We start from the raw sequence: 27,635 nt of genomic DNA on the forward strand, positions 1-27,635 counted from the left end.
TTATGGCTGTCGCCAGGAAGCACCAGCTACACAGCAGGCACTGCTGTCTCTGCCTTTCCGACTGGGCTTGACCCTGTTCCCGGGGGCTTTGACGGGAGTTAGTGAGGCTGCGGAGGCCGTTAGTCAATTCAAGGACTCTTAAGTCTTTTCTTAAACAACCCTCCACCTCTCGCTCGCGGCCTTCGGTCCTCAGCTCAAGCTATCCTGCGACTCAGTCTAAGGATGCGCCGAAGTGGACTGCTCCACTACAGGCACGGAAGAGCAAGGGCAGGGGTAAAGGGAGTACCTCCGGAGCCCTCAGTTGTCCCGTTGCAAGCGGCAATCTCTGCCGTCGGCCGGGACACTTTGCCTTCTACCCGAAATTCCTGTGGGTGGTCGCCTCCCGTTATTACTCAGGGATGGCCACACGGCACAGTGGAAGCGAGAGCTTACTCCTTTTGCCGGGATTCGCTGCACTCTGGTGCCGAAGTCGCCGGAAAAGGTGGCAATCCTCCGTGCCGAAATTCAGTCTTTACTGGACAAGGCAACTATAGAGATGGTTCCATCAGGACAGGAGACTATGGGGTTTTACTCCACTTATTTCCTGGTAACCAAAAAGAACGGAGGGTTCAGACCCATTCTAAATCTCAAGGGTTTGAACAACTTGATAGAGGTGCCGTCTTTCAAGATGGAGACACTGAGGTTAGTGATCTCGTCTGTAGAGGCAGGGGATTGGCTTACGTCAATCGACCTCAAAGATGCATACCTCCATGTACCGATGCATCCCGAGTTCAGGAAATACCTTTGGTTTTCCTTCGACGGGGTTTGTTATCAGTTTCGTGTGCTCCCCTTCGGCATCTCCACGGCGCCAAGGGTGTTCACCAAACTCATGCTAGTACCAGTTCAGGTCGCCAGGGCGCAGGGTAACTTTTGTTTCCCGTACCTGGACGACTGGATCCTCAGAGCGCTCTCCCAACACCTAAGTCGAGAATCCACACAGTAGGTGATGGATATTCTCACCAGGTTAGGTTGGGTTATCTATCTTAAAATTCAACTGGTGCCGAGGCAGGATCTGGTTTTCTTAGGGGCGAGGTTCGAGACAACCCGAGGGGTGGTTTCTCTGTCCCAAGAGCGCATTTTCAAGGTACAGGGCATAGTGTTAAGGTTCCTTCAGTCCCATATTGCCTCAGCATGGACGTGGCTTGAGTTGCTAGGCAACATGGCGGCGACGGTGGACATAGTCTGGCGTGCACGTCGGAGAATGCGTTCCATTCAGCAGGCGTTAGCACAACAGTGGTCCCACTCGGAGAGCTACGAGAAGAATCTGGCTATTCCCCAGTGGTTGATACGTCACTTGCGGTGGTGGACAGATACCGGGAATCTATTCAAAGGTTTACCTCTGATGACCCCGGTACCGTCGCTCACAGTTCAGACGGATGCCTCCCTCACAGGGTTGGGGGGGATGCGTCCTGGGCGACCTCGCGATGTCGGGACTATTGTCCGACCAAGAGGCGACCTTGCACATCAATGTGTTAGAGTTGAGAGCTGTGACGTTGGTGTTCGAACGCTTCGTGGATCAGGTTCGAAGCCGAGTGGTTTGTCTAGAGATGGACAACCAGACGGCGATGTCCTACATTCTGAAGTAGGGCGGCACTGTGTCTCTGTCGGTCCTTCAGGAGGCGTGGCAGTTTTCTACTATGGTGCGATCAGTTCAGCATACGGGTTATGCCTGTGTATCTCCCAGGGGTCGACAACGTGCGTGCAGATGCGCTCTCACGACGTGTTCTGGCTCCCCACGAGTGGTTGCTCGATCGGGAGATATTCGGGATTATCTCCCAGTTGTCTGGGTCGTTCTAGGTGGATCTGTTTGCCTCTGGAGTGACGAACTAGATTCCGGGGTTTTTGTTCGCGGATTCATGATCCGAGAGCGATTGCCGCCGACGCCTTCCAGCGGGACTGGACGGACAGGGTGGTGTCGGCGTTTACGCCAATTCCCCTGATTTCCAAAGTTCTGTCTCAGCTTGCCACCCAACCAGCGCGGCTACTAGTGCTTCTCGCACCTCTGTGGCCGTCTCAACGCTGGTTTCCGGTAATACTCAGGTCGCTAGTGTAGCCGCCGGTACTATTACCGCGGCGACCGAACCTACTATCCCAGGACGGCCAGCCTCACCCCAATTCCCAGGATTCAGTGGGTGGCCTGGCCACTGTCCGGAATCGTCTCCAAAAGAGCGGAATTCCTGCATCAGTTGCAGACACAATTCTGGCTTCGTGGACAGATTCCACGAATGTACAGTGTGAGGATAGATGAGCCTGTTATGCGCGCTGGTGTGGAAATAGAGGGATTCTCGATCCCTTTTCTTCGACTGTAGTTGAAGTATTGGAGTTCTTACCGTCTCGTTTAGAATCTGGCTTAGCCGCTTCTACGATTCGAGGCTACTCCCTGGCTATTTCGGCCTTCCACATACCCGTTGAGGGTGCCTTGTTGGGACAATACCCCCGGGTACAGCGTTTTCTTGCAGGCGTGGACAGACTGCGTCCGGTCGTGAAATTTGTCCCATGTATTGGAATGGTTACCCACTCCTCTCGTTTATGACTTGGCCAACCCGTCGTTACAACTGTTAAGTTGGAAAACGACTTTTTAGTGGCGGTTACGTCTGGTAGACGTGTTAGCAACTTACACGTCATGTTTTCAGACCCGGATCTTACTATGTTCCATAAGGATCGGGTTAGCATTCGCTTACCGGATTCATACCGCCCAAAAAAATTCGATCATTCGCTTCGAATGACCGTGCCTATCGATCTAACTGGGTGCATGCTGCCTGCGTCGTCTGATAATACATACCGTAAGGTTCGTGTATTAGACGTTATGAAACCTCTTAAAGTTATTTTAAGAGAATAGCCTTGCTCCGTACGGAGAAACAGCTATTTTGCTGTTGTGGTGGCGGAATGGCTGGCTATCCGACTGATACACAGACGGCATCCCGATGGATTGTATCGGCAGGCTGCAAGGTCTATATACATAAAGGCTTATCTCCCCAAAAAGGGGTTGTCAGCTCACTCAGTGAGAGCAGTGGCCACGTCAGAACCGTCATTACCAACTGAACAGACACTCACGAGAGTGTGCTCGGTTCGGTCAGTCAGTTCCCTGCAGTAGACAGATTAGTTCTGCTCAAGCTGATTAAGCTTTGTTTGATAACTATATCTGTTTGCACTCGGTGTTGGGTAACTATCCATTCCCATTTTATCGACGGTGATATTTGGTGATGGTTTCTTAGTCCCGCCCTCTTTGGCTGGGTGCCTTACTTTCGTTTCCATTTCCCTGCTTAGCTTGCTAGTGCGGTATGGACAAGGTTCAGTTTGGCGAGTGTCCCGTACGTCCAGGTCTCCAAACTTTGATTTGGGTAGGCGGGGTTTCTCATTTGGGATTTCCCAAATTCTAGCCAATGGGCATGTAAGCTTTGACAAGCGGGTCCTCAGCTTTGTCACGCCCCCGCCTTGATTGACATCAGCGGTCAGGTGACCAGGTCGGTGCCTTTTCTATTTCCGTGTGATTGTAGATTTGCACTTCGATCGAATGGACTGTTGCTGTCAGACAGAATACCACTCCCAATTGCTTCTCTTCGGGAGTCTGTTTAATGCTTATATGTACCCCAAGGAGGACTTCTTCTGAAAAAGAATTATACAAACCTGTAGAGGTTATGAATTCTTTGAAGAATGTCCTCCTTGGGGTACGGCCACCCGCCTCCCCTCATTCTGTCTCATACGTTCAGCATGAAAAGTGAGGTGCGAGGTAGACGGCCAGAGTTACCTGCTCTTGGCTGTAGGGGGCCTGGGGGGCCCTGTAAAGGTGGTCCCACAAGACAAAAACGAGTTTTTTGTTTTGTAAATATTTTATTATCAAAATAGTTACAACTGTCGTAGGGATTTTTAATGGACATAAAAATGCTTATATGTACCCCAAGGAGGACATTCTTCAAAGAATTCATAACCTCTACAGGTTTGTATAAATTTATGTTACCAAAATTCCAGGCAAGGAGAGGTTCAATGTATGCCATGTAGTAGTTGTTCAGACTTAGTCACCAAAGTGGGTGTCCGTGGTGCTCAAGCTTTGTCACATGTTTGACCAAGATTCGAAGTGTTAAGTTGTCCTGTTACCTGTGATGAACCAAAACATAATCCCAGTGATCTCTGTCCAGCTCAGAGGGGTGGTTGGGTAGCCTAATGGATAAAGCGTTCATTTGTCATGATGAAGAGCCGAGTTTGATTCCCCACATGCTTGCAATGTGTGAGGCTCATTTCTGGCGTCCTCTGTCATGATGTTGCTGGAATATTGCTAAAAGTGGAGTAAAACTGAACTCACTTGTCACTGTATCTCACCCACTCACTTGCTTAACCAGTTGCAACCCTCATCACCCTATGCTTGACCATTTCCCCCTTTTACACATGCCCAGGACTGGCGCATGAATGTCTTGTCTACTGTGAAGGAATTCATACTGCATGTTTCTGTTGCCCAAATTGCTCCTAGGTTTGTGCATAAGTGTCACATGCAGCTTGTTGTGATGCCTAATGCTGAGTTGTTCTGGCAGCTCATCATGGATGTATTCTGTCCAAGAGAGAGATCTCGATTGTTGTTATGTTGGTCCAGCAGCCAGACATTGCATTATGTATAATACAGCACATGTTGACATACAAAAATTCAAACACATTAGATACTGATAATGTTTACTGTCTCTCATATGTATTTGTTTTCAAAATACTTTTGTGTGAAGCGCAATCCACTACTGTAGTAAGAAACTTGCTGCACTCTGCACATTTTGAGTTTGCACACATTGAATAACAAAACATGAAAGCAACTTCGTTTAACCATTCATCAATGAATGCACGTTTTGGATAAAAAACACTTAATTTACTCTTTAAGGTAAGTACTTTATCAATTCGATAAATTTAGCTGCTTAGTCATATTAGTATCACTGTTACCATGGTAACACATATATACATAACGGGTGATACAATAAGAAAATACAGTCATTTAGCTTTGACCCATGTTAACTTGTGTGTTGGCCCACTTTCTCAAAGAGGGTGGGCCAAATGGCCTACTTTGACAGAAAGCTGGATGCAACCCTGAAGGAATCAAGTCTGGGTCTTTGGTGTGAGAGCAAATGCTTCAACCACCACTACCCCACCACCCGTGGTATTTAGGAAATGCCAATAAACATGGTGCTGTATTTTCCACATTGTAATGTGTTAGTTGTTTGTTTTCCAGTTCAACCATGTTGTACAAATAACAGATGAGCAGACCAAGTGCCCCATCACTACACAGTTGATTCTGGAGATGGACAAGGATAAGAAGGATCCTCTTATAGAAGTGAACAAGAAGCTGGTTCGCAAACTCAAACCCCACCAGGTGGAAGGTGAGTATAGGAATCTCACCATCTCGTTCTGTTTGGGAACAAAACCCTTGGCTGTTCATCACACTGAATCAGTGTATGCAAATATAAATGTGTCAACTGTCAACAGAATTTGCTTTCAGTTGCCAGTTAAAATAAAGACTGTAGTTCCATTTTGATCCACATATTAATTGGATGGTAGGTCTGTGTACCAAATGATAGAGGACATTTTTCATTGGTCAAGTAACTGTGATATGTAATGCCCACAAACCAGTGATATGAGCAATATTCAATGCATTCATGCAAACATTTCCGAACTTGACTGCCCACCCATTTAGTTACCTTAAGCCAGTGGCCTGTGAGATATTTGAACTCATCATGTGGAATCCAACAACTGTCACTTGAACTGTTATTCTGTCTTCAGCTGCTCAGTTTATGTGGGACTGCTTGTGTGAAACAACGGAACGCATCAAGAAAAAGGAAGGATCTGGCTGCATCCTGGCTCATTGTATGGGTCTTGGCAAAACGTTATCGGTGAGCCTTTACCTTACACTGCTTTACTCTGTAGATCAGTAATCCGAAAAGACTACCATTGCCAGATTTGTTTTTAAGTACTTTTGTTGGGTATGGATGCGTTAATATTAGGTGTTTCCCAAAAAAAAAACCCTCTGTTGTGACCAATTAGCAATGTCTCTGTGAAATGAGGGGATCGTTAACTGGTCTTAGAGAACATGCAGTACACAAATATGTGAACTGACTTTCTTGTTCCAGGTGATTACATTTGTACACACAATGCTGTCCAATGAAAAGAAAACGACCATGAGAACGTGCCTGATAGTGTGTCCTTTGAACACTGTCATCAACTGGCGCAATGAGTGGACCATGTGGTTTGATGAGGAGGACCAATTAGATGTAAGTATAACACTGGAGTCTCCTGAATATCACCATTTTTATGGTTTTCTCCTTTAAGATATTTTTTTGAGGTTGCATCAAGAAGTTATGTTTTGTCATCTTATCACCATCAAGTTCTTGCTTGAGAAAGGTTGATGGAGTAGTCTTTCAAAGCATTCACTCCTGATGCTGAAGAACCATGTTTGATTCATCACATTGGAGCAGTGTGTGAAGCCTATTTCTGTTACCTCCCACCTTGATACTGCTGGAACCAAGTGGCATAAAATCATACTTACTCAATCTTGCTGCAAGAATGAAGCATTCATATATACATTTCTTTAAGTTGTAACTGAAATTGAGCAAATTCATCTGTCAAAAACATAAAGACCATCAGGGTTGGTCTGCTGAGGAGTAATTAGATGTAGAAGGACAGAAATACCATATGAAAGTGAAAGATATCATTATAATATGACTGACACCAGGATTCCTTGAAAATTATTGAAGCCCATTAGTAACGTCATTCGTCCATATCTTGAAGAAAACATTAAGTGTCTTTTGTTGGAGTTGAGTGTGAATTGTCTGTTGTTAGTATACTGGTTGTAAATATAAAAGTGACCCTAGTATATTCAACCAGTCTAGTGTGTTAAAAAGTAATTGCATCAAGTCATTTACATAATTCTCACACCTGTGTTCATACGATGTTGACACGGTCTGAAGATGCTTTGATTTTTCTAAAACACACCCTAGTAGTGACTGGCATTTCCACTGATGACCATGTGACTATTTCCCTAGGTATATGAGATATCAAGCGTGAAACAGAACTGGCCTCGTGCTGACTACCTGAAAGATTGGCATGAAGGAGGAGGTATCATGATAATAGGCTATGAAATGTATCGAAACCTTACACAGAGTGCTCGCATCAAGAATAAGAAGTTGAAAGCCATCTTCCAGAAAACCCTTGTTGATCCAGGTTAGTGTCCATTAGCTGCAATACCAGAACACAAGTGGAAGTGAAAGTAATTTTTCTGGGCAGTGCTTCTGTGTGTGATGTAAACCTCTTTATTTTGGAGTATGATTCATTCCTAAATGTTGGAAAAAGAACAAAAATACTGTTTTTAGGCTGTTACTCTGTAGCCCTCAAATTTACACAACCTCAAAGAGGACAACCTCAATAATTCACTTCGGCCTGACTGGGCATTCAGGGTGTTGGTATTGATGGGATGTTTTTGTCAGTATTTTTACAAAGACTTAAAGATACGTATATTCAAACTGTTTGTACTTCCACTCATCTCAGTCACTATAGCTCAATTAAATCAATATTTCAGTTCGAAATGTACATACATAATCTTTACTACAAATCGCTGGTAAGGGCATTGTGTAAATTTAGACTCTTTTAATAAGGGCATTGCACTCTTTTAATATTACTTTGTTTCATCAGAAAATGCAGTGAACTGAGCCATGTTGTTTGTACTGATTGTAGTACTGGTGATATTGAAGATGAGTTACACATATTGAAGTGTGGTAAATATGCCCACTTAAGGCTGACATGCCTTCCAGAATGAACAACTATTATTTGTTGTAAACAATCAATGGCAAATATTTTAAGCTCACAAAATATGTGTAGCATCCGTTCCCTTGCTTTGTACTTAAAACATGTTTTGTTTAAATTTCACAAATGCTGTTCAAAATGTTAGAAACACATGATTATTTATAATGATAAGTCACCTCAATTGTACTGTAGGCTATGTGCTGGTACTACTGAATAAACTGTCTGTCTGTCTGTATTTCTGGAAAAGCATGTTTAATCTGAAATGTTTTGCATTGTTTTGATAAACAGATTTTTGTAGCTAGAAGATGTTTTGTAGGTTTTGTTCAGTTGTTTCAAAGCATTGCTTCATTTTCTCTATCTTTACTTGTACACAGGTCCTGATCTGGTTGTCTGTGATGAGGGTCATATTTTGAAGAATGATTCATCGGCAATATCACAGGCTCTGAACAAAGTCCGTACCAGACGTCGTGTTGTTCTCACAGGCACGCCTTTGCAGAATAATCTGCTGGAATGTATGTAAAGAGACATTTTTTAGAGTATTTTGATTGCTCCGTTTCTATAATTGTTCTTGAAGCCCAAAATCACTTTTTGGCTACTCTCTGAGTCTCAGCCATTAGGTTACAAGTTCAGGATCTTTTGTTCAGTGTTGCATTGGTTGTAGTTATCTATTTGGTTTCATTCAATATCGCCTGTGAATTCCAGGTCCCGTATCACCTGCACCAACAAAAGCTTGTTCTATGTTCTATTTCTAGATGTATTTGTGGGATGATTGTTTTCGATTTCCCAACTGTTATTCATTGATGTTCCAAAAACTTCACAGGTGTTTTGCCAAAGTGTGTTTCAACACTGCACCCGTCGCCCATCACTAAATACACTTCAGTGGTGGATGAGCAATGTTCTGGCAATCAGACATGTGATCAGACAATATTTTAGGTGTTCAATGTTAAGTCCAATGATGTTGCATTTAAAAGATCATATCAACAAATGTTAATAAATTATTTCATAAAAGATGTATTTTAAAGCAATTTTATAAGGTACTATTTGCCATTGCTTAGTTATGTTATTAATGCTTGAGGTTAAGTTTAATACGCGCATGAATACGAATCAGATGTGTGAGGTCACAAGTCTTGTGGCAGGGTGGTTTTCATTTCATGATTTTTCTTAAAGCTTTAAATTACATTATGAGTAATAAATAGAATAACCATGTCAGTATGAGTGATTACGGGAAATATGCCTTTGTTAAAATGATGTTCAGTTCCTCACCAAGGCTCAGCACGGTGAACATTATTTCATGTATTCAATAATCACTCATACCTCGTTGGTTATTCTCTAAGTATTCCTGTGGGATACGTTATTCTTCAAAACATGCCTTCTTGGATTCCAAGGCTGAAAAAATCTCCATTATCCAATATTTCGTGTCCGTCCAGTAACAGTCATGTAGTAGTTTAACAACTTTGATGGTTTTGTAATCTTATTCCCTGAAGGCATCAATTGTTACTGGTGCCAGTAACTGCCATCACATTGCTGAAGTAGTGCTGGTTTGGGCATAAACATGTGAAGATCCAGGTTAGAATAGGTCTTCCGCAGCCCACTCATTAGTGGTGACTAAAGGGGATCGAGCGATAAGACTCGCTGATTAGGTTGGCACGTCATTGTATCACACGTCATTGCTCATGCTGTTGATCACTGGATTGTCTGGTCCAGGCTTGATTATATACATACAACTGCCACATAGTTGGAATATTGGTGTGTGCAGTGTTAAACAACAAATAAAAATTGTTTTGGCTTAAAACAATATCATTATAATATATCATTAAATATGTGCCCCTGAAAACAAATTGATGCCTGACCATTGTTGATATTTATGCGATGAAAGATAATCAATAGAAATATGATAGAATCAGGTCTTTATTAACATTTTTGTAGCTCTCAACAATGCCTAAAAAGATCTGTGAGATATATGGACTGGTGACTTAACTCTCCTTTGCTTTATTTCTGGATAGATCACTGCATGGCCAGCTTTGTGAAACCCAACCTGATGGGTACAAGAAAAGAGTTTCTTAACAGATTCGTCAACCCAATCACAAATGGCCAGCATTCAGACTCCACAGCCTTTGACGTGAAAGTGATGGGACGTCGTGCTCATGTCTTGCATGAGATGCTTGCAGGATGTGTTCAGGTAATGAAAGTTCCTCTTCAGTTCCCAACATGTGGTTCTGAGAGATCAGGGATCGAAGTTGTTAGTGACATCGTTCCAATGACACAGGCAAGATTGAAATGGCATGGTTAAAGTCTTACCTGCATGCCCATATTGCGCTCTTTAAATATTTTCCATATTCACCTTTATTATCTTTCACTTTTAAAGCAACATTATGTCAGATAACTAATGATAAAGATGATCATCAGTGTTTTTTCAAAGTTTTAGGTCAGTAAAATAAACAAAAATACATACCTAGCATTGCTGTATAAGTGACGATTTATTAGTGAATGTTACAATACAATTACAATGTTTTGAAGTACAGTTTCATAGACCATTTATTTATGGCACACTTTTATTCCATTGTTTTTTAACTTGATTTGCTGGCTCCACATTCTCCCTCTAGCCAAGCCAGGGAACAGTGGATAGTAATAAGAATGTATACTGTTGAGGAATATTGTTGAGGATGTTGCTTTAAGTAAATACCATGTCAAGACATAGCCGTAACATACATGTAATGTTATGCTAATGTTAGGAATCAACTTGTTTCTGTTTAGTCTACAATAACTTATGCTTGTCATAAGATGTGACTAATGGACTCAGGGTGAGGCTCGCTTCCTTGGTTCACATGTTATAATATCTCAGTCGTGTGTGTAGATCAATGCTCTTGCTGTTACTTGTTTGGTCCAGGCTCGTTTATTTAGACTACTGTCATATAGCTGGGTGCAGCCATAAACAACAAACAAGCCAAAGTAAACTGTACCTTCTTAGTTAGTGAAGCAAGGTCAGGGCCCACTTGCACAAAGCGATCTTAGCACTACAATGATTGTAACTCCCATTCTCCAGTATAGGCTTAAGATAGTTGTAGCACTAAGATTGCTTTGTGCAAGTGGGCCCAGGACTTTAAGTGTGTCACATTTAATTTTCCTGTGTACTTAAGGAAAACTTGGAGTGCATCAATGTGATGCATGACATACACTGAAGGGAAACGATTAAGGGTACACCACTTTGTGGAAGTGTTCCTCTATATGTTCTCAGATTTCCACCCTCAGTGCTATTAGAAGCTGGTGATGAGAACGTGGAAATATTGAAGAACCACTTGAACTTTTCTGTTTCTTTATTTGTTTCTTTCAGTATATTTCATTCAACATGGCGTTCTCAGAAATGTTTTTCACTCAAGATTTCAGCACGTCTGTATCAGTGTGATCCTTTGTACATGATAATGTCATGTTATTGTTTACTGTTCTTGTACTTGCAGTCTTCAATGTACTATTATACACCTTTCACTCATATCTTTGATCACAGACATGTTTTCCAAACTTTCCCCACTTTTATTGACATTTGTATTACAGAGACGAGACTATTCTGCCCTTACCAAGTTCCTGCCACCCAAGTTTGAGTATGTGATATCAGTGCGTCTGTCCCCAGTCCAGATAGATTTGTATGAGAAGTACCTTGATCTGGCGGGCATAGGTCCAGATGGGGGACCTCCCACTGTCAATAGAGGTGCACGACTCTTCTCCGACTACCAGAACCTCATGAAGATTTGGACTCATCCCTGGGTGTTGAAGTTGGCTGAGATCCGAGCAGACAATAAGGTTGGTACCTTTACTGGATGTAGAAAGTGGGTTAACCTTGTGTTTAAGACATTTACTTGCCAAGCAAAAAGTACCAGGGTTATAACATGTGCAAATAGTGCTCCAAAACGCATGAAATAATGTTTGCTCAATTAACATGGCCTTCAGTTTTGCACATGGCAATTCTCACCTGACGTACCTAGTGAAGATACAGGGGTTTGACTTGTTCTATAGAAACAAACAATTGTCATAAGAGGCATGGGAATGGGGGTTACAGCTCATAAGTCACTACGTTGTCTGTCCAGACTTGATTATTTACTGGTCACGGCCATATATCTAGTATATCTAGTATAGTATATGTTGTGAAAAGAAAAGAGGCATCAAAATTCTTGGAAATCAAATGTGAGAATTGTTCACTGCCCATAGAATCTCTTGCCAGGAGCCCCAAAACGTTTTGCCTCAAGTTCTCAGATTTTGACTAGTCCGTGCCTCTCTTTGATGTACAAACAAAGACATTGTAATTATTAACTACTGATGCATATTCTTGCTGATGTCCCGAGTGCGTTTAATATCTAACAAGAACCAAGGGTATGAAAAACTACTCCGTGAAGTTGTGAGCACTTCTGCAATATGATATTTTATTTTGGTGTTACCAGATGAAATATGATGATAGTGAGGACTCGTTCATCGACAACAGCACTGATGAGGAGCTTGCATCTATGACTGACAACAGTGAGGACAGTTTGATGGCTGTCAGTAAGAGTGACTCTGGGGAGAGCGAGAAGGCGGGGCCGAGCAGCAGGTCTTCTCGGCTTTCAAGGCGGGGGAAGTAAGTCTATATACTCAAATCATCACAACCTTTCAATGTGATCTACAAGTACACAAGCAAAAGGACAATTCCTCTCTCTCTCAGGAATTTTCCAGAATTTGTAGGCTATTTAGCTTTTTAGTGTAAATTGTTGAACACATTTAGAAGTAAGAAGTAAAACATTGCAAAGCTCTAAAATATATAGCTGTGATTGATGAAACCTGATGGTTTTACAAAAGAATTAATTATGGAGGGAATGTTCATTTTTTTTCATGATAATTGAGATGTGTAAAATTGACAGCAGTCAATAAATGATAATTTGTTGAAATCTGTCGGAGATGAAATAGCTAGTCATGGCATTTATCAGTGGATGTTTGACAACTTCCAGGCCACCTCCGGAAGATAGTGATAAGGAGGAAGTGGTCAAAGACTGGAAGACAAGGTCAAGAGGTGGAGGTGAGCCCATAATTAGTATAGGACCCATGAAGATCTGGGGTAGAATAGGTCTTCAGCAATCAGTGCGTGCCACGAAAGGCACTTGTGAAGTTGTAAGAGACAACCAATGGAATTGGATGGTCAGGCTTGGTGACTAGGTTGACACACATCATCGGATCTCATTTGCGCAGATCAGTGTTCATACCGTTGATCACTGTCAGGTCCAGACTCGATTATTTAGAGACTGCCGCCATATAGCTGGAATATTGCTCAGTTTGGCATGTAACTGAACTCATTCACTCATTTAATACAGTGTAACACTGCAACTTCCCATAGAGAGTTGTGTCCCTTGAGCCAGAATCTGCAACACAAGGACGTCACAAGTTTCCATGATAGTGTCAGTTCTGTTGATACCCAAGAGGGAAAATTCCAAGACCTGCATTTGTCCAAGCATCAAGTGTCACCTATCTGTATAGGTCAAAGCTACTTGCATTTTTGAAAATTAATGGAATATGTAAGTGCATGCTGTTATTATGATCTCTTCTAAAACTTTGGACAGCGGTAGTCTAGTGGTTAATGCATTCACTTGTCACACTGAAGACCAGGGTTAGATTCCCACATGGGTACAATCTGTAAAGTCTATTTCTGGTGTTCACCCGCAGCAGTCTAAATCACTAGCTTTGAAAATGATCTCTATTCAGTAGTACATGAAGATTATGATGTTTTGAAATTAACAACGTTAACACGTGTCTTGCATAAGAGCATGTGTTGCAACGACAAAATTCTATTAATGCTTGCCTAACTGGTATTGCAGAGGATGGTGATGAAAAGATAGATTTAGATGATGGTCCAAAGCCTGTGAGCAATGAATGGTGGGCTGAATATGTGAAAGAGGAAGACCAAGGCAATCTGGATCTCAGTGGCAAACTCATACTTCTCTTTGAGATCCTACGCATGTGTGAAGAGATAGGAGACAAAGTGTGAGTACTGTCTTACCTTGTGAGTTGTAGTCACGTTTACAAGACAATTTCTGATTGTTCTCTGCAGACTGTGACCTTGATTGTTCTGTATTAAGTATATGTTCAGCTGAGAGGAGACAAATCTTTTTCAGTTGAAATTTTCAATACACAGAATATTATCTGTTCATCCTCTCCCAAGTTCATTTAAATGGCAAGGGACAACTCTTTTATAAGTTAGAAAAACAAGAGTATCAGTATCCTTTTCTCTTTTTGTTTGTTTTTTTTATTTAAATCAATATCCACATACAAGTTACAGCAATAGACCTGGCATTTTAAAGGTAGTGTTGTTTCCATTTATTAGTAACAATAGTGTTAATTTTGTACAATTGTTGCAAATCTGGTGTTTTAAGTTTGCTCTTTAATGTGATGGCATAAAACACTATACCTTGACATGATCTACCTTCAGTTGTTGGTGATCTGTACCCTATTTTTATATTATGTATTGTCCAGATTGTGCTGCTAGTTTTAAAATCATATGCTAGTTTTAAATTCGAACTGTGATACTCAAGTTATTTTACGTACTTTGATGACAGGTTTTATAATGTATGCATATTCCTTATAGTCATGTTTGTTCTCATCAAGATATGGCTGAAATATTGCCGATGTGACATTGCCTTGACATTCATCCTGTAAATGTTATTCAAACTGTTGCAGGCTTGTATTCAGCCAAAGTCTGCTTTCGCTGGACATAATTGAATACTTCCTGGATGTCATCGACAAGAGAGCGGAGGAGGCAGCCACACAGAAGGAGGAAGAGGAGAAATTGAAGAGAGAGAAAGATAAAGAGGAGAAAGAAAAGGGAGAGAAAGACCAAAATGGTGATGCTAAAGATAAAGAGGATGATAATGAAGAGGTAAAGATATGATTCTTAATGTTTCAAGCCTAAGTCAATATCAGATAAATATGTAACTGTAGATGTACACAAGTGTTCACATACTGTGTGATGGGACTTTGGGTATCCTTGTGATTATACCACTAGCTTGTCAAACCTAAAACCCATGTTTAGTTCCCCGTATGAATAAAATATTTGCACAACAAGTATTGCAATTTTCTGGCCACAACTTTGTGGTTCTGAAAATCAATATGTAAAAGATACATGTAATTCAGATTAAGGATGACGATCAGCGTCTTAATCTGGAAACTCATGTTCAGAAATGGTTATTTGATTAGGATTCAGAAGTTTGGTTGCCAGTGCAGGATCTTAGACTGGTCATTGCCTCACTACTTCACCAGTCTAAGATCCCTGGATGGTGTGTTCCTATGGATGTCCTACAGTGTTGTTCACTGCTACATAATGGAATGTTGCACATTTTTGTAGGGATTAGGATATGAATACTGGCAGTAATATTCCAGGTTCCAAGTAATCTGTCCGACCATACTTAGTGGAATTGGCAATGGTGACTTAACATGTATCTGACATAATTAACCTTGCTTGTTAGTTGTGTATGTCTATTTTGTCTAATTCAGACTGTTGAATACATTAATCTGCACAATCTGTGCTGTATATGAGTGGAAAGTCTGACTGAGCATCTCTTTGAATTTCAGTTTGTTCAAACAGTGTTTGGGAAGACTTGGACTAAGGGGGCAGACTATTTTCGAATGGATGGTTCTACCAGTCCGCAACTCCGCAGTCAGTGGTCAGAGCATTTCAATGACCCAGACAACTTCAGGTATGTTTTTCAGTCTCATGAATGACAAATATGTTTCTCAATAGCATATTTTCAAGGAAAGTCCAGAACATTCATTGGTAGTTACAAATGAAACACTGGAGACAGGGTAGCCGAGTAACTTAAGTGTTTGCTCATCATGTCCACCGCCTGGGTTCAATACCCAACATCTGTACAATTTGTGAAGCTCATTTCTGGTTTCCCCTACTATGATATTGCTGGAAAATTGCCAGAATCAGTGTAAAACTAAACTCACTCACAAATGAAACATGGTGGTCTTTTCTGTGTCATAGGTTTAGTTGGTTATTAATAGATGTCTGTCAGTTTAGACCAAAGTGTGTGTTTGGTTTTTGATGTCTCTTTAAAAAGTAATGTATGGTTCTGTTTCTTCAGATGTTGTGTGTTCTTTCAGAGCTCGCCTATTTCTGATCTCAACCAAGGCAGGAAGTCTTGGTATTAACTTGGTTGCAGCAAACCGTGTCATCATCTTCGACGCTTCTTGGAACCCCTCACATGACATTCAATCCATCTTCAGGGTGTACAGATTTGGACAGACTAAACCCTGCTATGTCTATAGGTTCTTGGCTCAGGTAGGTGGAGACAGCTACATATATATTGATGTGTTATCATTTGGCTTGTGAACCCTGATTCCCACCAATGCAGTCTGGATAGGATTATAACTCCGTTGCTTACGCTGTTTGTGGTTTTGGGAGAAGACTAAATGGGTTTTGTGGTCTGACTTGGTGTCTTGGTTGATTGCATCATTATCTGATTCTGTGGATGAGTGAATAAATGAAGATGATCACCATCTTCTGTAGGGTATCCTAGTGGATAAAGAATTCACTTGTCATGCCAAAGACTCGTGTTCAATTGACCACATGGCTACAATGTGTGAAGTCCATTTCTGGTGTCCCCTGCTGTGCTGTAGAACCATACTCACTATCTTCTCACCTTGTATAGTTAGTTCACCAAACGACTTACCATAGGTAACTGTTACGTGCAGCCATCAGGTTGTTTTATAGTAATGAATTTGTATTGTGTTTGTCAGGGTACTATGGAAGAAAAGATCTATGAACGACAAGTTACAAAACAGTCTCTCTCCCAGCGAGTAGTGGATGAACATCAGATTGACAGACATTTCACTTCAGCCGATCTCAATGAGCTTTATAATTTCAAACCTGAACGCCTTGATGATCCAAATTGCCCCAAGACAACCCATGCATTGCCAAAGGTAAGTCTGTGAGGAAAGATCACAGGGTAATTTGTAATGTACAAAATGGTTTGGTTCATGTCTTTGGTTAAACGGCACAGATTTATTTATTCTCAGCCATAATAAAGTCTGGTTTAATTATCGTCAAATGAACAATGTTTGAGATAAAGCTTGTTTGGTATCTAGGATATATTACTGGCTGAGCTCCTGAAGCATAACAAACAGATTGTGAGGTTCCATGAGCATGACTCATTGCTTGAGAACCGCGAGGACCAAACACTGACCGAGGAGGAGAAGAAAGCTGCATGGGAAGAGTATGACAATGAGAGGAAAGGCATTTCCAACAGAGGTGAGGAGGGACTACTTATAACTTGCTTAGCTTGTTGGAGATGACCCTTTTTGAAATGTCTTTTCCCTTTGAAATTTTCAAGATGAAGCATAAGAAAGAATAGCACTGGGTGCTCTATACATCTTAGTTTGTGTGGGTATTTCAGGTTATTGTTGATCCCAGTCCTCTATGATCAGAATAAGGATGTAATGATGACTGGTCAGAAGTGGTGACTTCCTGGGAGTCAGACTGTTTTGGCTGAGTGTGTTTCATAGTTTGCTAGCATTTATTGCTGCAGTATAGCTGACAAAGCATTAATCAAGAGGAACTCTACTGTGATAAGTAAAAAAACATGGCTGACTGCTGACACAACTACTTGTTCGCTGATATGCGTAACACTGTACACTGCGTTCAAGGCATTCATGCGCCTCCCAAGATGTTGGGTTGGGTTGTTTTTTTTTAAGAATGTGTGTATGTTATAAACCTGATTCTCCTTCCTTTCATAGTGGCCCAGGCCAGCACAGCGTCTGGTGTAGGAATGTTCAGCCCGGACAATGTCCTGCAGATAGTACAGATGGTCAAGATGAGGGTAGGTCTATGTTTCATGTGAAAGTGAAGTGAAATATTGAATTCAGTGATTGTTGAGTTAATTTCTAGTCACAGAAAGAAAGCAGTTCTGTTCCAAACAAAAGCCAATTAATTTTCATTGAATAGAATAGTGACGTCGATTCCAGGGACTGACCCGAAAAAGACATGCTAGTCTGAACAGGCAACTGTTATGGATAGTATGGCTTAGAATATTGACATATCAACAATTGGTTGTCTGTGGCTCAAATCAAGTGTTAGTTGGTCTGATTGACAGTACAACACTTACAGGACAATACAACACTTACAGGACTACAACTTGGAACCAGACCTGAATGCTTCACTTTTGATAAGAACTTCTGTGAATATTACAATTACACAAGGTTAAGTCATTCAAACTTACACAAGATTAAGTCATTCAAACAGGCCTAGCTTCTATCTCTGGAGTGCTGGAGTAAGCTTTCCACCAATCCTGTCAGTTAGTGATTTTGAAAATGTGGTTCTAAAGGTTGTTTGCAGCTATGAAACATGTTAATCTGTTCTTGTTTCAGTTCCCCAACCTACCGCCGGACCTGTTCCAGGCTCAGGTTCAGGCCATACTTCAACAGCAGATCCTCTACCAACAGTCCATGCAAAACCAGCAGGTCAGTGCCGGCCTTGTCCATACATTGATACGCAATGCCATGTAGAAAGTGGTCAAATGCAACATGTCATATTTGGGATTTCACTTTCTTAGCAAAGTACAAATTGTAGTACTTTTTTGGTTGAGTCCCCCACCCTCAGAGTCAGGCACCTAATCACCAGCACACAAAATCATTTGCCTAGTCCACTCAGCCACCACGACTTCCACAGGCTGACTGATGGGACTCATCCCAAAAAGTACAAGAATTTGTAATGAAATCCCAGATTTGACATGTTGTCCATACATTGTTTGACTAAGCAGGGCATGGGCATTAAATTGATGTCATTCTCACTCTCACTCTCACTCCCACTCACTCTCTCACTCGCATCCCCAGTCACCAGGGCCCTTATTCTCAAAACGTTCTTAGCCCTAAGAATTCTTAACTTTGATCGTAGTCTGTGTGTTAAGAATGGGCTTAAGAAGTTTGTAGGGCTACGAACGTTTAGAGAATAGCTAGCCAGCTCATCTGCTTTATTACAGATTGAACAGCAGCGGATGATGGAGATGCATCGACTACAGCGGATTCAGAATGACATTCGCAGCCAGCAGCGTCAGATCAACGACTTGACCCGCAACAGAATGGTCAGTCCTCGTTTTGGTGGTCCCATGGGACCAAGGATGGGAATGCCGTTTGGCATGCAACATCGTCCCCCAAACCCCCCTGGGGCACTGCGCAGCATTCTCACAACGCCAAGTGGCAGCAGTGGAAAGAAGGATTCCTCCAACACACGCAGTACCACCCCGAATAACCCTCCGGTAGTGATAGACCTGTCCAAATCTTGATAGGAGGGGACTGTAGGGATGTGTGTGTATTGTAGTCATGTAGACATGCCCTTTGTCGGCGCTAGTCTGCTGGCAGAAAGGACTGGGTAGAACTAGAATCAGTGACTGGACTGGCACAACAGCCTGATCTCGGACTGGCTGGTGAAGTGTTGCTGCAGATAAAGAGAGTTCAGCTTGGAAAACCATAACTTATTCAAGGCTTGCAAAAACTTTCACTAGCTTATGTTATTTGTCTGGTGCAGTTTTGATGAGCCAGTGTTTTCAACTTGCTGTGGTTTAAAGTAAACTTGTTGTTATCATGTTGTTACCAAGTCTGCTGCTGTCGTTATTGTACTGTAACAAAGAGAACACTGATGTGGAGAGATGTACTGCTGGGTGAACCACTGGTGTTGTATGAGGCCTAATGGGAAGCAGGACCTGAACCAGACCAGGACAAAGCTCATGTACAAATGGAGATGGAACATTTAATCTTAGTGAGCAAGTGTGTGTGGTGATTGCTTTGTAATGTCATGTTAGTTCTTTGTAAGATGTTTGTCGTCAGATTTGACCAAGAGAAGCTAGGAGAAACAGATGTTTAAATACTTTTCCTTCATGTTTCAATTTTAAAAGCACATCATAAGTCAGCTCTGTGAACCTGGGGGTTTTTTTTATTGTTGTGTTTTTTCTTTTACTTTTTTTTTTTCTTTTTTTTTTTTTCTTTACTTTTTTTTTTCTTTTCTTTTTTCTCAGCTTGTGTATGGACAGAAACAATTAATTCTTCCTCATTCACTGAATGCTGAAAGACATGTCAGTGTGCAGTGTCTCAATTCAGATAGTTCTCTAACAGTAACACGAAGATCTCTGTGTTTCGTATGATAGTGTTTCCAAATTTACCTAAAGATCATCTGTGTGTGATAGTGCACATGCCTATTCCAGTTTCCTTACATGGTGATTGATCAGCATTATGATGGTCCCCAGTAGCAAATGCTGGTCATATGAGACGGTTTAATGGATCAGGTGGTCAGACTCGATGACTTGGTTGACTGCTTGTCATCCACCACAACCTTGTAGATTGTTGCTCATAATATTGATCACTTGTTTGTCTGACTCATCCATGATTACTTTCAAGCTGGCATGAAGAAACCTGCCCTTACATTTACACTGACTGTGATACTACCAAAGTAATGTCCAGAGCAATACTAAATCAAATTGGTGGCAGGCAATTTTCTATATGTGAGTACACAGATAGTTAGTTTAATAAAATTTAGGTCAGTGGGGTAGCCTAGTGGTTAAGGAACAAATTAACTTTTCTTTTTTTTACTGTTAGCCATTATATATGAAATACTTGTGGTTGGTCTCAAGTGGAACACAAGTTCATTCTTTAAAAAAAACTTTTGGGTAATTAATACAGAGAGATGAAAAGTTGCCAAAAAGTCATCTACCTCACTCTCGCTCACCAATGAAACCACAGACAGGTTACTTAACTCTCTTGCCACAGCACTGCAGGGAACTGGATTTTCCGTTAGTTGCATAGAAATATGCAAGAAGCCTCGTCATTTTGCTGGTTTGAAAATAAGTGGGTTATTTGTGAGTGCAAAATGAGCATTGTGGAAGCCTGTAGTGTATACACTGGATGGTTCAACCCTACCTCGCTTCAAAGATAGAAAATGCTGTTTGTGTTTGTTTTCATTGAGTTAGAAAGTCAAAACTACTTACTTGTTGTAGAAAATAATTGATGTCAAAAAGGGTTTTGTATGACACAACATAACTACTACTTCCGGAAGCAAGGTTACGATTGTTGTGACAATAATATTGTAAATAGTATTATATTGACACTCACCTTGCTTCCAAGAGTGAAATTGTTATCTTTTAAGCAGTGTCATGCAAAATTCTACTGTCCATCGATCAAATACTTATTTTACTAACAGTAGAAAGTAGTTAAGATTTTGTAACACAGTGAAAACAAACCAAAACAGCATTTATTCCCAGACTGATGGATGTTCCCAACAGGATGCTGCCATTTTTTGTATATCAAGGCGCAAAGCTTAAAGTCAGTTTAAAAATCAATTAGATTATGGTTTGTTGCATAAAATCAAAATTATTTAGATGATAGTATTTTAGATAATCATGAAGTTACCTTTCATTTTTCACAAGAATTATCACAATTGCAAGTTTAGACAAACCTGTAAACAAAATAATTTACCCCCAGAAATGTACATAATTCTACTGTGCCCACCTAGGCATACCTCTCATTACATCATGGAGGTGTGCCCCTCTGATTGGTAGAAATTCTGATTGCATGAGAGAATTGTGTACTGTTGTTGAAAAGGTTGATTTAAGGTGATAGATTTTGAAATGAGTAGTGTTAATGATGGGGTTTCATTTATGAGGATGCCAGTAAATGATTTATGTATCTGTACCCCCTAGAGTATGTGAGCCTTTGCTTGCCACGCCGAAAACTTTGGTTCTATTTCCTGCGTGGATGCTCCCATTTCTGGTGTTCCCTGCCATAATACTGCAGGAATATTGGCTTCAACCTAAACTCCTTCTCTCACTCAGTTTATACTTATATTTGTCAATTAGCTTGAAATGGATTGTAATTAGGAACCAAGGATGTACCATTGCAGAAAATACGGATCATTCAACATTGGATCTAAGTTAGTTTTTCCAAGTTGTAAAGCTGCAGTGCCAGGGCAGCATGAAAATGTGCATAGGTTTTATTAAATTCATAACCCACATGGGTTTAGTTGGAATAAAGCATATGCCCATACATATTCTTTACAGACAGCAACACTTTCAATTTATGTTCAATATTGAAAAGCAAATTTACATGAACTCTTGGTGCTCTTTGACTGAAGTCTTTCAAACATACAATGGTAATATGTTGAGTGAGTAGGCTGTTGTGGGCAACTTGAACCAAGATTTTAGTGTTTTCAACACAATGTTTTAGCAATTTCATGTCCATATAATTTGTTTTCATTTTTAGCATCTCTCTTAAATTTGTGCGGTTGTGATAAGAAGCAAAATAGAACATATCTTGACACAGATTTCATTCAAATGATCTGCTTTTTAAATAGCATGTTATGAAGGAATAGTATTGTAAGTCAAAGGGCCCTCATTTCTTTGGATTTGGGGTTTTATATTCTAAACTCAAGGGCTCTTATATGGAGGGAGTTTGGTGTTTCGTTCAGTTTTAATTCGAATGTTTTTGTATTCTTTGTACACTACTTCCTCAAGAAGTCTTAAGCCATATTTGACAACATTGATAAACTGGTGTTTTTATGCAATTGCAATCTCATTCATTTTTTCAGTCAGTGGTTATCTGTGCTGTCCTTTTTCAATTTAATTTGAAGCATTTTTTTAAAACAAGTATCGCTTAGTATTTGAAATGTGTGAGAGTGGTTGTTATCGTGCAAACAGTCTTATTTATTTTCAACACCTGTATATAGTCATGAACCTGTTGTATGTATCAGCATTTGTGCATGCTTCGACATAGAAACAGTCTTTCATACCATCCATGGTCGTATGCTTTATAATATTTATCACTAATGTTTGTATCACAGAAACTATTTTTTGCCATGTTGACCATCTATCATGTAAGTGTAATAATAAGTTGTCATGAACATGTGTTTCCGCAGTTCATATTACAGTGTTATCTAAATAATTTAAATTCACTCTTTTTTTTTGTTAATTTTTCACTGGAAAGAGAATTGAATGACCAACAAGGAGAGGAATTTTTGTGATTCAGCTAGTCCATATTATGTTTTATGGGATATGGTTACTAGATCTTGGCATGAATTGGTTTGAAAATACCTTAGTGATATGAATCTCCATGCTTATTTTGCTAAAACTTGATTGACCTGTGTTGGTGTGTTCAGGCTCTCATTCCAAACATTGAACCGACTGACAGTCTGGGACTTCATGTGTAACGACATCTGTCTGAAGATAAAAAGATAAAGCAAAACCTCTTCTTTGTTCTGTTTTATAGCATTGTTGAAAGTTCTGTCACAGATGATTTTGTTACAGTGAGGTGCAAAGCTGCTGAAAGGACTTACAGTAGGAAGTCAAGATACCTCCCTGCATTTTCAGAACCACTTTGCTAAATATTTTGGCTACTGCCATATTTACAGTTTGGCATCACTTTGACCTCGTTCCGCATGGTGCGACTCCTTAACAAGATTTGACACTATGGCGCAGGGATGACTTATCCTGGAACTCTTGGTTGGAGAAAGAAGATTTGTTTGAGGAATGGGAAATGAACCATCCTTACAGCCACAAGAATACCATCATAAGAGGTCATATTGTAAGCTTCGTGTTCAGTGGTGTGTTCACAAGAATTCCAGATGCTCAGCTATCAATACGAATCACTGGATTATCAGGTCCAGACTTGCTTTAATGCAGGGAGACTATATACAGAGGGAGAGCAAACTCATTGAAAAGCCCCTGAACGTATGCCTTGGGTCGTTACGTAACCAGTGTAGACAATATGGCGGCAGCTTAGTATTTAAGATTGAGCGCAGTTTATTTTCAACAGCTGATTAAACTCACTGAGTGTTGTAACACACAGATACTCAAACATCTGAGTGTAGCATTCTGCGCTTCTGTTGGACAGTAAACAGTACACTAGTGGAACCATGTGACAAAACACCTCAGCATGTACACAATATATCTGATCAAACAATTTAGGACATATATAGAAGGTTATGTAAGGTTGATTTCGGGTCGACTCTTAGGAAGGCGGGGCAAGGTCTTGTGTCTCTGACGATACAGAATGGTGTTCAGTGACTTGAATGATGGGATCTGCTTCAGCATGTCGTCTGAGATGATGTCGTGGTTCTGACGCAGTCTTGAGGTCTCCTCGCCGTAAATAGTAGGTATGGGAGTCGTCTCTGTCCTTGCTCTCTCCATCAGTCTTGCTTTGAAGGCGTCGACTTGAAACTCGAAGGGAAGTGGGTCGTGGGAGTGTCCAGAAATCTCTATGGCATAGAGTATCTCGCCCTCAGTTGTGAGCCTGGCAGTACATTCTCTCACAACGCAAGACCAGTACCTTTTCCCCTGGCGACTACTTCTGCACCGAAACTTGAAGCCGTCACCCATGACTCAATGTCAATTAAGAAAATGTTTGATCTCTAACTCATTACTTACTCCCAACAGGATATTTTCATTTGAAATCACCCATACCGAGACGCTCTAAAAAAAAAAAAGACGGGACGCTCTTTTACAGGTAACGGTAATCGGATTAGGTAATTAAGGTCCAGAGTAGGTGAAATGCAATCAACCGTAAATGTGGCTCTCGCGGTATATGTCATTTTTAAAATGTGGCTTTCCCGGGGTGACACCGAAGAAACTATTTTGCCATTTCAGTTTAAGTCAAATAATTGTTATTAATGTTACTATTAGGGCAGTAGCTGAGTAGATTTGTAGTAAAGTTTCAAGTCGGTTTGTTATAGCTCACTGGCTTCCATCCTCGATTCACCACGAAGATAGACTAAACTGTCGATAAAAACTTCTTTCACACATTCCTTTAATATTTAGACGGGAAACATACCTTTAGTTGAAAGGTATTTGCAAGTAATATTGGTAGTTTTATGACTAAAAAACATTGCTATTGCTAGTTATTGCTTCAAAGGCATCTTTCAGTTTCACATACACCTTTTATTCTTAGGGGAAAATAGTATCAGGTGAAATGTGTTTGCAAGTAATAGTGATAGTTTCACAATCAAAAAAAATGTTAGGGTGTGTTTGTGGTGTGTGAAAAATATGACATTGCCGATCTGATCTGATCGCCATTGAAATACTACAGTGCGTTGATCGAGAGTGTCTAGTTGTTATTCTAAAAGTTCTTTCACATACACCTTTAATTTTCATGAGGGGAGTATACCACCAGGTAAAATGTGTTTGCAAGTAATAGTTTTAATATTTTGGAAAAAATGTTAGGGTGTATGTGATGTGTGTGAAAAATATGACATTGCCGATCTGATGTGATCCGCCATTGATGCTTGTGGTGCTTGAGGGTAATAGTTCTTTATCTTCATTCTTTCTTGTTGATCTTATTATTTGACAAAACCGGAAAAGTGTTTACAATGCTTTGTGGTTGTGTTAAACTTTCTTTTTGAGGAATGTGTGACAGTGTCAGTGTCAGATGCCCATTCCATTCCCCACATGCAATAAGATATCTGAATTAATTATTAATGTAATCAAAAATGTCTCAAAGTAGATTTTTTTTAAAAGGACTGATGATGTTAACAAGTGTTCAAGCGGTATTTTTGCGTTCTTAACTTGTTTTGGGAGCGATGGTCATGGTGTATCATTCATTCATTCATTCACATATGTACATATTTCTTATATTCTTTTTCTTTCTTTTTTTCCATTCATTGACCTATAATTCATTCATTGATTCATTGTAAAATTCCGACAGATACAATAGACTGGCTGAAGTTCTGTTAAACACAGCTGAAGTTGCCCTGGGAACTTTAGTCAGACCAAGTCGCTGTATGCGTTGAAGCATGACGGGGCACACGTTAATTAGTATAAATGGTAAAGAAAGCAATCGTTTGACCTATCCCTGTTGTACAATATCTATGTTATATGTAAAGACTGCCGCGGCATAAATGACACCAATGTGCAGTTGCCGAGTGAGGCCTTATAGACTTTCATCAGGATGAGTTCGCCTCCATCTCAAACTGAACGAATCTGGACCATCTGCCAGGACGGTTTGACCCTTGTGTTTTCCAGCTGCTGGGATTTGTTGGGATTCCTAGTAGCCTAAATCAAACACTTTGGTCTTAGGTGACTAAATTTCTGCAAATAACTGTATTGTTTGGTCCAGATTCTGTTATTTGCAGGGTCACATACGCAAACAAGGATCCCATAAAACAAGCAACACAGTGGCTCACGACACAGCAGAATATGATTCCTCAATGATTCTCAGCAGGTCTTAGGTGCGAGCTCTATGCATCTTTGGTTACAGGTCGAATAAGCTGGACTTCACTCTCATCATAGATGGTTAGTTAGTCGTAATGCCATCTTTATGTGAAGGATTTACTGTTGGGTCCAGTCTTTGTGAAAATGGTTGATGAGATTCACATTATTAGGTACTAGGTTACTTTGTGTCATTTCCTCGAAACGTGGATTTTAGCTTGGATACAATATACTACTGAGAAGTAGTTACAGAACACCCAAATCCCTTTAATTACTATGACTAATCTGTCATAGTATGTTAACTGTAGTGTGAAAGAAGCGGATATTTCAAATTCTTTTGAGTAGCTTGTGTTGGGGTGGGTGTGGGGTAAATCTGGTAACGACAAAACTGCGCTTCTTCACACCTCACATAGTTCGATTACGAAGTAAGCCTTTTTAGCAGACATATAGACGTACACCCTCGTATATGTAAAGACTATTTTGTGACAAATTAAGCTATATTTGTCACATTTGCTTTCCTTGGCCTTATCATTGACCACATATCAGAGGGTGTTTATAGCTCTATATATAATGTGTTCAGAACGAATTGTCTACCATTAATCGCTTCAGTAATTTTATAAGGCAACGTTGACAGACCCGTAAGTTAATGCCGCTGATCCTGTAGAGACTGAGAGTAGCAGACTCTTACATAGGTAGATTATCATACTGAGTGGGCATTAGTCGGTGGCAATCGGCTTTCTTCCGTTCGAACCGAGAACTTTCATACCTGCATTACTTCTGCAAACCCGTGATTTTCATAAGACACTCACCTTATGAAATCTCAACACCTCTGGCTGTCGGTGTATACAAGAACTCTGTCGGTAGCGATATCAAGGTAAGGTAAGGGGCCTGTTTTGTTAACGTTATTAAAAAGACGTTCTTGAAAGACATGCAGAAATTGGACGAACGGCACAGCTATTATTTTATTCTTTATCACAACATTTCATAGCTATATTTTTAATTCTTGCACCTTCATCATTCACCAAAATGTGTCATGTATTCGTTCATAGAAGTTCTGCCTGTCAGTCAAGATTCTCTCAAGCTCCTTGGAAAGTGGCAGTTTTCTCGTGTGAAAAAAAACAGGTAAGAAACTCTCAAACATTTCAGCCAGACCACAGGGCTGGTTTGATGTAAAACCTATTAAGGCGCTCAGCTTCTGCTTCTCTTTTATGTCAGAGTGGTTTAAACTTCTTTCGAAAGAAATTAAATGTGATTTCTTCAAAGAAATAATATGCATCAAACTTGAGTAAATCACTTTCCGATAACCGCCTACAGCGCAAACACATCTCTTCTTCTGTCCTAATATATCATTTGTATACAAACGTGACATTGGAGTTACTATCGAACATGAATCTGAAAGGAAAGGGCTATGATGATCACGGGCAATGCTTAATATAAAGGATATACCATAACGTATTGGTAATCAAGGATGATCTTAGCTACAGACTCGGGCCAGCTAGATTCGGACACTTTACGTAATTACGTACATGTCATTTCAGTGTAGCATGAATGATTTTCATGGGAAAGAGTTCCTTCCATTCCCCAATTATCTTCCTTACGCAGATCATCAGAGGTAACACTAAGTGGTTCAACCCAATG

At 40.5% G+C, this 27,635-nt stretch overlaps 1 protein-coding gene across 2 annotated transcripts in view; it reads left to right on the top strand.

Annotated features, from left to right (window-relative positions):
• Positions 1–23,040, top strand: part of LOC137274237 (transcriptional regulator ATRX-like) — a 41,627-nt gene extending 18,587 nt beyond the window's left edge. For both annotated transcript variants that reach the window (XM_067807303.1, XM_067807304.1), the window contains 18 exons: positions 5,243–5,390; positions 5,791–5,900; positions 6,138–6,278; positions 7,050–7,227; positions 8,181–8,318; positions 9,810–9,985; positions 11,356–11,601; positions 12,237–12,409; positions 12,777–12,844; positions 13,638–13,803; positions 14,497–14,695; positions 15,388–15,512; positions 15,922–16,099; positions 16,558–16,740; positions 16,906–17,068; positions 17,554–17,636; positions 18,184–18,276; positions 18,795–23,040. In XM_067807303.1, coding sequence (XP_067663404.1) covers positions 5,243–5,390; positions 5,791–5,900; positions 6,138–6,278; positions 7,050–7,227; positions 8,181–8,318; positions 9,810–9,985; positions 11,356–11,601; positions 12,237–12,409; positions 12,777–12,844; positions 13,638–13,803; positions 14,497–14,695; positions 15,388–15,512; positions 15,922–16,099; positions 16,558–16,740; positions 16,906–17,068; positions 17,554–17,636; positions 18,184–18,276; positions 18,795–19,097 — 2,871 coding nt within the window. In that variant the 3' untranslated portion in view covers positions 19,098–23,040. The remainder of the gene's footprint in view (positions 1–5,242; positions 5,391–5,790; positions 5,901–6,137; positions 6,279–7,049; positions 7,228–8,180; positions 8,319–9,809; positions 9,986–11,355; positions 11,602–12,236; positions 12,410–12,776; positions 12,845–13,637; positions 13,804–14,496; positions 14,696–15,387; positions 15,513–15,921; positions 16,100–16,557; positions 16,741–16,905; positions 17,069–17,553; positions 17,637–18,183; positions 18,277–18,794) is intronic.
• Positions 23,041–27,635: the final 4,595 nt, after the last annotated feature.

The sequence above is a fragment of the Haliotis asinina genome, chromosome 2 (assembly GCF_037392515.1).
Source record: "Haliotis asinina isolate JCU_RB_2024 chromosome 2, JCU_Hal_asi_v2, whole genome shotgun sequence".
NCBI classification, from domain to species: domain Eukaryota; kingdom Metazoa; phylum Mollusca; class Gastropoda; order Lepetellida; family Haliotidae; genus Haliotis; species Haliotis asinina.